General features: G+C 48.6%; 1 protein-coding gene across 2 annotated transcripts in view; it reads left to right on the top strand.

The window, feature by feature from the left end:
* CPEB3 (cytoplasmic polyadenylation element binding protein 3) overlaps positions 1–12530 on the top strand; it is a 180052-nt gene that overhangs the window by 150285 nt on the left and 17237 nt on the right. For both annotated transcript variants that reach the window (XM_038764075.1, XM_038764074.1), the window contains one exon: positions 5662–5843. In XM_038764075.1, the coding sequence (XP_038620003.1) occupies positions 5662–5843 (182 nt within the window). The remainder of the gene's footprint in view (positions 1–5661; positions 5844–12530) is intronic.

Raw genomic sequence — 12530 nt, 5'->3', positions numbered from 1 at the left:
TCCCTTTGAAATCCCCATCTACTGTGAAGAGAGGAAAGGAAGCCCTGACTAAAGAATGTCCTCACTGGAGAGCTTTGGGTGTGTTGGGCTCTGTAGGGTGAACATTGTAGCTTTGAAATTATTTTCATTTTTCACTTGCAGTGGCTGATCTTGAATCACTCTCCACGGCACACCTTCCCTCACTACTTCCCGGTGGCTGCCGGCTTCTCTTTCCCTTCCCTGTAGCCATGGACTTGCTCAGGGGCTATCTGTTAAGCCTCACCCTGACTTTCAAATTGCCTTCTGAGTAATCTGGAGTAATTTCACACCAAACCCCCTTGGCTCAGGTTGCAGTGAGTTTTGCCTGACTCTCAAGTAGGAATGCATTCCCTTTGAATTTAAGATAGTTACTCTGCACACAGGTGCAAAATAAATAGTTTTCCTGACTGTTTTGGCAGTGGCCACTGAGATGCCGAGCTGGCCCTGATGACCTGATTCTATAATGATAATAATAATAATAATAATAATAATAATAATAATGGCATTTATTAAGCGCTTACTATGTGCAAAGCACTGTTCTAAGTGCTGGGCACTGTTCTACCCACACTGGCGTTCTCGTTTGGCAACTGCTTCCAGACTCATGGGGCATTCAGTGTCCTAAGTGTTTCTCTGTAGAGGTGTGAGCAGTTATTCCCACACGACAGAGCTTACCTGAGCTGGAGAAGTGGTCTCCCACCAGTAATGGCAACTGGGCCTCGTCCTGAGGCTTTGGGCCCCGTAACCATGCAAAGGTATTGAGTCTAGCGCTGGTGGTTTGTACAGTGTCATTCACAATCTCTCATCTCTGTCTTCACCTCACGTTTCTTCTGGGTTCCAGGGTGCACTGAGAAAGAAGCCAGGCAGGGATGCAGTACAAAGGCCACTGAACGGGTTTTGCCCATGTTAGCCCACAACAGGACTAGAACCAAGATGTTCCGATTCCCAGAACTGGGCTTTTTCCACTAAGACCAAAAACAGGGAAATCAGAGAGATAGCACACATAGTGACAAGAGCAAACCTCTCTGACCCAGGATGGGGAAAGTCTTGCCAGGCCCAGTTATATCAGAAAAAAGATCTGAGGGTCATAATCGACCCTCAGCTGGCTGAGTCAGCGATGAAGAGCAGGTAGTATAAAACAAAAAATCACATGGTCTTGGGCTAGATTAACGGAACACTGACATGCATGCAGGAATCATCACTAACGGCTGTGGGCAGAGACCTGCACTAGGGTACTATTGCCATTTCTGGACCATAGTAATAATAATAATAATAATAATAATAATAATAATAATAATAATGGCATTTATTAAGTGCTTACTATGTGCAAAGCACTGTTCTAAGCACTCAGGAGGTTACAAAGTGATCAGTTTGTCCCACGGGGGGCTCACAGTCTTAATCCCCATTTTCCAGATGAGGTAACTGAGGCCCAGAGAAGTGAAGTGACTTCCCCAAAGTCACACAGCTGACAATTGGCGGAGCTGGGATTTGAACCAGTGATCTCTGACTCCAAAGCCCAGGCTCTTTCCACCGAGCCACGCTGCTTCTCATGCTTTTCAGACAGGAAATGGAGAAAGTGGAAATGGTCTGAAGGAAAAGGGAACTAAATATTCGAAAGATGGAAGCTAGGTCCGCGAGGAAGCCCCTATCTGCCAGCTTGCTTGCTTTGACTTCAGACATCTCCAGGAAAGGAGTCCCAGCATAATCGCTCCTCCTTTATCTTTTTGATCGATCATCTGTGGACGGAGAGAAGAGTTGGTCATCCTTCTCGAATCCCGTTCCTCCGGCCTTCCCGGTGTCGGCCGCCCACCTGACAGAGAGGGAGATGGGTAGGCCTTGGCTCCTCCACCCACGTCATCAGGAAGGATTTTGAGTCACTAGGCATCCCCCATCCCCCTGCCGGCCCCCGAGCCACTGATGGTTGCCCTCGAGGCGGAGTCATCCCCGCGGGACAGTTATGGCACCCAGCAGCACCATACGCTCCGAGACCACCTTGGAGGACGGCAGCTCCAGCCTCGCAGCAGGTGTTGGCTGATTCCCTCTCCTCTCCCTGCTCTACATGGTCTGTCACTGTGAGCAGAGAGTAAATTGGTCTGGACCAATTGAGTCGTCGAAAGCCACGCTGGTGGCTTTCTGTTGCATTCTGGTCTCGATCGGTGACTTGTTCTGACATTTTTTTGCCAGGAGTGATGTGCTGTTTAACAGCACCATCCTTTCCCCCTCAGGAAGAGGGGGCCTAGCTTTGACCTTTCCCAGCCCTCAGCCGTGCCTGTAACTGCGGTTGCCCCAGAAACAGAACCGGTTCCTCCAGCAGCACAGTAGGAAGTGTGATCCCAGGCCCAGCTGATTAAGTCCTCCATTTTCTAAGATTTCCTTCCTCTGATTCTCCCCTATTCTGGTTCAACTTCCACCTCTTCCAGCCTACGTGAGACTCAACCCTGATCTCTGTTCACATTTACTCCTCTTCATGAAGACAGCAGTGAACAAAACCTTCAAAACTGGCAGAATCTTCATTTGTGTCTTTTCATACACAAGTGGGGGAGAGTGTCACTTCTTTCACCCATCCAAAAGAGGCCTGTGGGGAGAAAAGAAATATCCCAGGGTCATTATGCATATGGCTAAGCAGGCCATTAGTTTCTTGATCACTTGAACTTTTAAATGCTGATGATTAGAGGCCCAGTCCATTCCACCAGCCCGATGGGGATAATCACCCGGGAGGGTCAAGGAGGCCAAAGAGAAGGGTTGCTGATGGTCAGGAATGTGGTCTGAACTGGACTGGATTGAGGATGGGGAACTGGAGCCAGCTGGCTCCAACCCCCAACTTTCCCCCTAATCCTAGGGCCTGGCTCACTGCAAGTTCTAGTCTGATTCAGCCTCATCTCTTCCTCTCACTGGCCTTGGCCTCCTCACAAGGCCCCTTAGACCTAACGCTAACAGGGCCGCCGGAGCCTCATCTCCGCTGCTGAGACCAGCTCAGGACAGGCCTTGGGAAACCTGAGACCAGACCTAGATTTCCAAAGGAGTCCAATCCTGGGCTCTTAGCAGTACTGAAATCTAGGCAACAGGGGGTTACAGCAGAGGCTGCCCCTGTTTCCACCTCCCCCTGCTCTTTCGGTAATAGAAAAAAAAAAACTGAGGCAGAGGTCTTGTTCTAGTTCTGTTCCCACCACTCTTGTCTTATTTCCTTGGGGAGTTGGATAGGGTGAGGGTCCTGGCATCCGTTTGGAGCAGGAGGATGTCCGGGGCTGAAGAAGAGAACTGTAGGCCCCGGCGCGTAGTACGGGCAAGATCGGAATAGCGATTGCCACCAACAGAAATCGGCTTTTTTCTTTCTACCAGGGGCAAGGCAAAGTGGCCAGGAATGGGGGAGGCCTGCGTCTGAAATTGAAGCCATGCCTTCTGGATTTCACTCACACCGCCAGGGTCCTGGCATCTGGCTTAATTTCCTGGCCTCCTGGTGCGCCTGGATTCAGGCTCCCCACTTGACCCCTCCCCTAACAGTCCTTCCTTCCCAGCAGGGGTGAGAGCAGCCCCAAGTGGAACATAGGCAGCTAAGGCAGATTCTCAGACCCTTCAGGGCTGATGACCAGGTGGCCAGGCTACAGTGGAGAAAGAGGTCCCGGACACTAAAACGACACGCCAGTTTACTACCACAGAGACGCCCATAACCTGCATCCAACCCTCACCCACTTTTAGACACACACATAGTCACACTTATTTATTCGCGGGCACATTCACACTCCCCTCCCCCAAGCTTACTGCCAAAAACGAGAAGGAAAGGGAAGGTAAGAGCAGAGTTAAAATGATCTGGCTGAAGAGAAAAAATGTGGAGGCTGTTGATAACGGCTGGCGGGATGTTGATGTTTTATCTCTGACCCGAGCCCTTGATGCAGTAATAATAATAATGATGGCATTTACTAAGCGCTTACTTTGTGCAAGCCAGTGACAGTGGTAGGCGAGGGAGGAGGGTGGGCTGCAGAATTGTGGGAGCGTGCACTTGGGAGAACAAAGGAGTGAAAGCATCTCTAACTCTGCTCTGTTTGATTGACCAGCCAAATTTAGCCTAACCCAACTAGGTTAATCTGGGGGCAAAGATCAGAAGAGGGAAACAGAGAATTGGTTACAGGTGATAATGGAACAGTGAAATGTGGAGGAAACTGATTCCCATTTAAGAGGAACTAATCAGGTCACAGGACATTCTGACTGTTAATTTTCCCTTGGCATCAAGTACCTCTGGTCTGGCTTGTTGGGATCCCAGGAGGGAAACCAGTTTCTTGCTGGAAGAGGGAGAGGGAATCTGGGAATCACTCTCCTGCCCTGCCTGGAGTTTGGTCCTTCGGATTTTGAAGAAAACTCTGCACTCAGATCAACCCAGGAGTGGCTGACGAGGGGTAGGGCAGGAGGAGCAGGGGAATAGGGAAAGATGGCCCTGGGGTCGGCCAAAGGTTGAAGGAAATAAGACTGAGGTGGGGGAAGAAAAGGCAGTCAGATGCTCACAGACTCTTTGCTGTCAGGTAATGCTTCGTTACTGTATTTAAATCCTTGCTTCTAAGATATTTGAAATACATCTGTGGAAAAAAATGATCTTAAGAAGCTAACCCCTTTGACAAAGTAATTCGGAAGTTATTTCCTAAAGTTCTGCTTTCCAAGAATAGAATTACCGCTTTATGTGAGGCTTTACTATACAGTGAAACCCCTTGGGTTTAGACCCCCTAATTCAGAACTGCTGCTTTGGACTAGTATTTTACTTTGGCTTCTCTGCATCATGGCCTTATTGTCAAAGGGAGCAGTAAACAAAGGGAAGCGCTCAGAGCAGTGTTTGACACATTGTAAGTGGTTAATGCATCATAAAAAAAAATCTGTGCTATGTTAGAGGCAGGCGAATATATGTAACACTGCTTAAATGTCATCTAGATAAACACATTGGGGAAGGGGGCGGGGGAGACTATCCAGATTCCTTAGTTAGCTTTAACGAAACAGTTGGAAATGGTTAAAACACACCAAAAAGCAAATCCAGTCAAACGCCAGACTGTATTTTAGTCTGAATCAACAAGGTTTACTGTATTCACCTCACTATTGTGTTACTACGGTCACGTTCTCAAGTAATCTAAATCATTTGAAAATCCAGTTGGAAAGTGGGGACTGGTTGGCATGGCTATCCCTGAGGGTTAATTTGGTTTAATTGGTTAAATTCATTTGGGTAAATTGGTTTAGTTTGACGAAGCGACCGGCATCCCATTGGAGGAGGGTGGGGGTTTGCCCGAAAGAGAGGTTGACCGTTGCCCATTGACCCACAGCGGGCTTGGCCAGATGTTTGGAAGGGTTGCCCATTGCCAGGAGCTCCCTGAGGGCATCTGGATGAGAGCCATCCAAGCCAGGCTGCAGAATTCCCCATTTCTGGCCTCTGAAAATGGTCCTCCAGCCTTCCTAGTGCTTTATTCCTTCCCGGGGATTTTAAAATGAAGGAACAGCTTTCATCTCTCACGAGGCAGATCCACATTCTCTGTCTGCCAGGAGATTTGTCACGATTTTAACCGAACCATTCTGTTCTTCAGTAGTGTCTCGTGGTTGCTTTTTCCTTGGTAACTGGTAACTCCTCTCCCTCCTGGGCACTGTTTTTACACCACTGGGGGTTTTGTCTTACAGTCGAGTTGGCGATGATCATGGACCGTTTATACGGAGGAGTCTGCTATGCCGGCATCGATACTGACCCCGAGCTGAAGTATCCCAAAGGCGCTGGCAGAGTGGCTTTCTCCAATCAGCAGAGCTACATTGCTGCTATTAGTGCTCGCTTTGTGCAACTCCAACACAATGACATTGATAAACGGGTAAGTTCCAGCGGAGGGTAACACCGTCGTTGACCGAATGTTCTAGTCCCTGGCAGGGAGCGATGGGAGTGAGTCATGGCGATAAGCCAGCCAAACTATTTCTGGGTCCTCATTCGTTCGCTCGGGATGTCCTTTCCTCCTAGGCAGTGGCTTCGTGCTTACAAAATGGTTTCCGCTAAAATCCACGGGGACGACGGAGTGTGGGATCTGAAGTGGGCCGAAGCGGTGGGGGTGAGGAGGCCAACTCTTGGCTCTGGCAGCACTAGCTGGTTGGGGGATTGGGGAGGGAGAGAGAGGAGATGGCCATGGGGCGCGGCAGGGTTGTGGAGGGGTGGGTGGTCCTGTGGGAAATAGTCTCAAGAGCAGGATTGGTAGACAGAAAGGAGAGGCAGGAAGGAGCCATCCCTCTGTCTTGCAGCTGTTGTACTCTCCCAGGTGTTTAGTACAGCGCCTGGCCCTCGCTAGCCGCTCAGTTGATCCAGTTGGTTGATGGATTGGCCAAGATGGCTCCTCTGGGGTTTCTTCGTGCTAAACGAAAGAGAACCTGTTGGGGTGACAGTGGGAGCCAGGTGATACTTGCTCTCTTCTCCTGTCTTTCCTCTGCTGCACAGCCCTGGCTCTCTGCTTCTTTTCTTTTGCTGTCTCTCTCGCTCTTTCTCTCTTTCCTTCTCTTTCATGCACACTCTCAGATGATCCTTGCTGTCCTGTCCTTCCTCTGCTGCCCAACCCTGGCTCTCTGCTTCTTTTCCTTTGCGCTCTCTGTCTCTCTTTCGTTCTCTTTCTCCCATGTGCGCACGCTCTCTCTTTCTCTCTCGCTCTCTCACAGTTTCCCTGTGTAGGCATTGCCCAAATCTGTAGCTCCATGCTTGACCTATTACCTCTTCTCCCACCCCACATTTCTCACTGCTTTCAGGATCTCTTTGCCTCAACGCTTTGAACAGTGCTTTGCACATAGTAAGTGCTTACTATGTAAGTGCCTTATTATTATTAGAAGTTGTGCTCACTGTCTTACCCCTCAAGCCTTCCCTCTTCCCAGTCTCTCTGTCACCAAGAGCTCTCCCTCCCCCTGGGGAAGTGGCGGGGGGGGGTCTGACAACTGAGACCCCAACCCAGACCAAAAAGGGAACCACCCCCGACAAGCCTCCTTTCCGTAGCTGGTTTTGGGGTGCTTTTTAGGGTACTACTCCTCAGCTGGAGTCAGACGGGGATTGTGAAGGGGTGCTGTTGGCATTTTTTTCCTCTCTCCAACCCATCCCAGCATGCCATTTTCCAGCTGACATCAGTCTTCCGGAAACACACCAAAGCCAGAGACTTGAACCAACAGGAAGGTCCAAAACACCAGTGGGGGATCCTGTCTTCCATTCCTCTCTCCGTGCCCGCAAAGCTCCTCAGAGCAGTTTATGCTTCTGTGACCCCATCTTCTCCTGGTCCTTCTCACTCATATTCTTGTCACCCTCATTGACTCCCGTTCACCCCACATCCAGCCCCCCTGCAAGTCCTGGTGATTCTATCTCATGCTTCCTAATTCCTGGCTCTCCTTCCTTTCCAGCTCCCTCTCTTGTCTAAAGCATCTCACACATGTATCATTCTCCTTGCTGGCCTCTGGGTCTGTAGATAGTCCCTCATTATTATTAGTAGTATTATTATCAATCATATATATTAAGTGCTTGCTATGTGCAAAGCACCATGCTAAGCGCTTGGGAGAGCAAAATATAACATCAAGCACATTCCCTGCCCACAACGAGGTCACAGTCTAGAGGGGAAGATAGGCATTAATATAAATAAATAGATAATAAATTACAGATATATGCCCAAAGCAGGACTCCTGAGGGGGAGAGAGAGAGAGATAGAGAGAGAGAAAGATATTTAAGGGCTTAATATGTGTCAGGCACTGTTCTGAGTGCCGGGGTGAATACAAGCAAATCAGTTTGGACACAGTCCCTGTTCCCATTGAGGCTCACCGTCTTAATCCCCATTTGACAGATAAAGTAACTGAGGCACAGAAAAGTGGAGTGACTTGCCCAAGGTCACACAGCAGACACATGGTGGAGCCAGAATTAGAACCCAGATCCTTCCGACTTCCAGGCCTATGCTCTACCACTAGGCCACACTGCTTCTTGGTGAAACACGTTCAGGTTGTGGAAGAAGAATGCCTCCCCAGTTACCCTTGCGGTGCCCTTGCTGACGGTCTCCGCACCGGCTGAGGTTGGCACTCGGTCACAAATTGCTCCAGCCATCGCGTGACTGGCCTGATGGCATTTTGCCCTTTGGGAAAGAAAGCTGACGTGCCCATCAGCAATCAGAGCAGCCGAGCCCTGGCAGAGAGCCTCGTTAACAGCAGTTCAGTGTGTGGAAGGTGAATGCTCTTTGTGATGAATTTAAAATTCCTGGAGCAATTTCGCAGCACCTCAGTAACAGCCTCTTGAGCTGTTACTGACGTGGTTTTTGTAGATGGGGCATGGCTTTTCCCATTCCAAGCCTTTCTCATTCTGGAAAAATACTTTGGATCATCTGCCTTCTGCAATGAATTGAAAACTTTTAGCCTGACCAGAATGCTGTATGAAGTCTGTCTGACTGTTATCACTGCTTCCCGTAATGATTGAGTCATTGGAGTTTGAAAAGAGATACGACTGAAATAATCTGGGGAAAATATGCAATGGTGGGCAGTTGTACTGATGCTAATTTCAGCAGTAGTACAAGTCACCATTTGAGACCAGAGAGCTTTTTTCACGTTCTCAGAGCGAACTCAGTTTGATCTTCAAAATGCAGGACCAAAGAGAGGTTGAATCCTACGAGTTTGCAGCCCTGAAGATTTTTTTTTAAGGTATTTGTAGTGAGCGCTAGGCTAAATGCAACCTAAACAAGTTGGACACAGTCCATGTCCTACATGGAGCACACAGTCTTAATCCCCATTTTACAGACGAGGGAACTGAGGCCCAGAGAAGTGATGTGCCCAGGGTTATACATAAGAAAAGCTTTGGAGCCGGGATTAGAACCCAGGTCATCTTAGGTACAGCCAGAGGACTTGTTCTGAGAGTATTTGTATTAAGATGCCAAGTGTGGGTTAAAGAAAACCTCAAGCAGTTTTCTAATTCTTAACATCTACATCCCATTTTATCAGCTTTTCAGCGGGACAGTTGGGGTCACGCAGAGCTTTCAGGGCAGCACAGTAGATAGCGAATCTGATTTTCCTCCATCTCCCAGTGCTGGTGAATGGTGTTAGGAATGAGGCTGGAAATTAGTATTTCCCCCTAGATGGACAATCTTCTGGGATGGATACAAGCAAATCGGGTTGGACACGGAACGTGTCCCGCGTAGGGCTTGGAGTCCTTATCTCCATTTTACAGGTAAAGTAACTGAGGCACAGAGATGTGAAGTGACTTTGCCCAAGGCCACACAGCAGACAAATGGCGGAGCCAGGATTAGAACCCGCGATCTTCTGTCATGTTTTTATCCCCTGCTCCCAGACTTACTTTTGTCTCCTTCCTGGGTCTGTGAGAGAGGGAATGGATGTTAGGGTCAGCAGCATTTATGGGGGTCCAGCTGTGGGCAGACCACTCTGGGCACTTGGAAATTGCCAGGCTGTAATTTCCAGAGCACCCGCACATATGGGTTGCAACCTGCCTGCCAAATTGCCGAACTTGTTGCCAAATTGTACTTTCCAAGTGCGTAGTACAGTGCTCTGCACACAGTAAGCGCTCAATAAATACAACTGAATGAAATAAGGCCCCAAGACCCTTGAGGCCAAGCTTGGATCACCTCTCCAGTAACTAGTGTGAAGCCACCTCCTCCAGGAAGCTTTCCCCCATTTGTTTTTTTAATTGTACTTGTTCAGTGCTTACTATGTGCCAAACACTCTATGCTGGGGTAGATACAAGATCATCAGGTTCATTCATTCATTCATTCAGTCGTATTTATTGAGCGCTTACTGTGTGCAGAGCCATGTACTAAGCGCTTGGGAAGTACAAGTTTGGGCACCCTGTCACCCATAGGGCTCACAGTCTTAATTCTCATTTTACAGAGGAGGGAACTGTGGCACAGAAAAGTGAAGGGATTTGCCCAAGGCCACAGAGCAGACAAGTGGTGGAGCAGAGATTAGAACCCAGGTCCTTCTGACTCCCAGGCCATGCTGCTTCTTTAGTCTGACCATCCTCCAACTCACTAATAAAGTCATTGGCCCACTCCCTCTCCCTCAGATCATTCTTATCATTGCCATCTCCGGGCATTGGGATGTTTATTGCCCGTGGGCCTACCCTGAGCCCACCCTTGAACTGGTAGTTCTCTGAGGGCAGATTTTCTATTTGTATTCTGTCTTTGTGTGAATTTAGCCAGGGAAGCCCCACGTTTGAGGACTGATAAACTAAGTTCATTCCAGTGGGTCTTGGAATGGGGGCTGATCACTTTTCGCAGACCCCCAAATTGCTGGTGACGTAAGCTCCATTCTTCCTTTCTCCCTCCCTTCCATCTGGACTCTTTAAACTTCCATGGGACTCGATTTGGTGATGTGCAGAGTGGGGCGAGGAGATTAGGACTTCTTGGGAGACCGAGGATGACACTGAGGTGAAGAGATGACATTGAGACAGGGGCCTGCGGCTATTTTTGATCCCTTGACACTTTCCGGCCGGAAGCTATCTTTTTCCCCTGCGGCCTGGCGCTCGTTCACATCTTAGAGTGTGTCATGTGATGCCTCTGAGTTTTGCCCTTTGAAAGCTGCCATGGTCCTCCGGCACTGTAGCCAAACCGTGGCCTGAGCACTGACCTTGACAGCTGTGACATTCCTGGTTGACTTTCCTATTTTCTTTATCACCACCGTAGTTTATCCTTCACTAGCCGTTCCCAAAATGGAGTCTCCCATCTGGAGCAACGGGTGAGCTTCAGTCCCAGACCCACCCCTTCACAAACACACAAATTGTAGTTATGGTACTCTGCTTGGGCACAGGGTGTGACGAGTGAATAGACGGGCAGGACTGCTGCACATGGCAAAGGATACGCGAAGTTTTTTTGTTTTTACCAGCAGGGCCCACTTACGGGCGAAGCGACCACAACAGAGTCCTAGTGCCTGGACTTAGAGGGCAGTGCTTTGGTAGCCACTGAGGTCTTTCCCTTTGCCATCCACTGTCGCTGGGCCTGCTGGGCCCGTCCACCTCTCATAGCCCCCTATGGGGAGGAGTAGTAGTAGTTATAGTATTTATTAAGTGCTTACTGTGTGCAGAGCACTGTACTCAGTGCTGGGAAAAAATACACAGGTGATAACCGGACATGGTCCCTGTCCCTCAGGGATGGTATTTATTAAGCATTTCCTATACTAGTGGTATTTGTTAAGCACTTACTATGTGTCAAGCACTATTCTAAGTGCTGGGGTAGATACAACCACAATGATGGCATTTGTTAAGCGCTTACTCTGTGCGAAGCCTTGTTCTAAGCGCTGTGGGGACGATACAGGGTGATCAGGTTGTCCCACGTGGGGCTGACAGTCTTATATATGTATGTATATGTATATATGTTTGTACAGATTTATTACTTTATTTTACTTGTTCATATTTACTATTCTATTTATTTTGTTAATGATGTGCATCTAGCTTTGTTTGTTCTGACGATTTGACACCTGTCCCCATCTTTTGTTTTGTTGCCTGTCTCCCTTTTCTGGACTGTGAGCCCGTTGTCGGGCGGGGCCGTCTCTTTATGTTGCCGACTTGGACTTCCCAAGCGCTTAGTCCGGGGCTCTGCACACAGTAAGCGCTCAATAAATACGACTGCATGAACGAATGACGGAAGGCACTTAGCTTCTCAGTTTCCTTGTCTGTAAAGCGCTTAGTACAGTGCTAAACGCTTAGTACAGTGCTCCGCACACAGTAAGCGCTCAATAAATACGATTGATTGATTAAAGACCACTGTCCTCCCCACCCAATTTCCATCCCATTCGAAGCAGCTCGGTGTAGGGGGTTGAGCACGGGCCTGGGAGTCAGAAGGTCATGGGTTCCAATCCCGGCTCCGCCACTCGTCTGCAGTGTGACCTTCGGCTGGTCACTTCAATCAATCAATCAATCAATCAGTCGTATTTACTGAGCGCTTACTGTGTGCAGAGCACTGGACTAAGCGCTTGGGAAGTCCAAGTTGGGAACATATAGAGACAGTCCCTACCCAAGAGTGGGCTCACAGTCTAAAAGAAGCACTGCTCTAAGCGCTGGGGAATTTACAAGGTGATCAGGTTGTCCCACGTGGGGCTCACAGTCTTATATATGTATGTATATGTATATATGTTTGTACAGATTTATTACTTTATTTTACTTGTCCATATTTACTACTCTATTTATTTTGTTAATGATGTGCATCTAGCTTTGTTTGTTCTGATGATTTGACACCAGTCCACATCTTTTGTTTTGTTGCCTGTCTCCCTTTTCTGGACTGTGAGCCCGTTGTCGGGCAGGGGCCGTCTCTTTATGTTGCCAACTTGGACTTCCCAAGCGCTTAGTCCGGGGCTCTGCACACAATAAGCGCTCAATAAATACGATTGAACGAATGACGGAAGGCACTTAGCTTCTCAGTTTCCTCGTCTGTAAAGCGCCTAGTACAGTGCTAAGCGCTTAGTACAGTGCTCTGCACACAGTAAGCACTCAATAAATACGATTGATTGATTAAAGACCACTGTCCTCCCCACCCACCCACCCCATTCCCATCCCATGAGAA

The sequence above is a fragment of the Tachyglossus aculeatus genome, chromosome 22, assembly GCF_015852505.1.
Source record: "Tachyglossus aculeatus isolate mTacAcu1 chromosome 22, mTacAcu1.pri, whole genome shotgun sequence".
Taxonomy (NCBI): domain Eukaryota; kingdom Metazoa; phylum Chordata; class Mammalia; order Monotremata; family Tachyglossidae; genus Tachyglossus; species Tachyglossus aculeatus.
The sequence above is the reverse complement of the archived record's forward strand: the minus strand, read 5'-3'. Positions and strand labels throughout refer to the sequence as shown.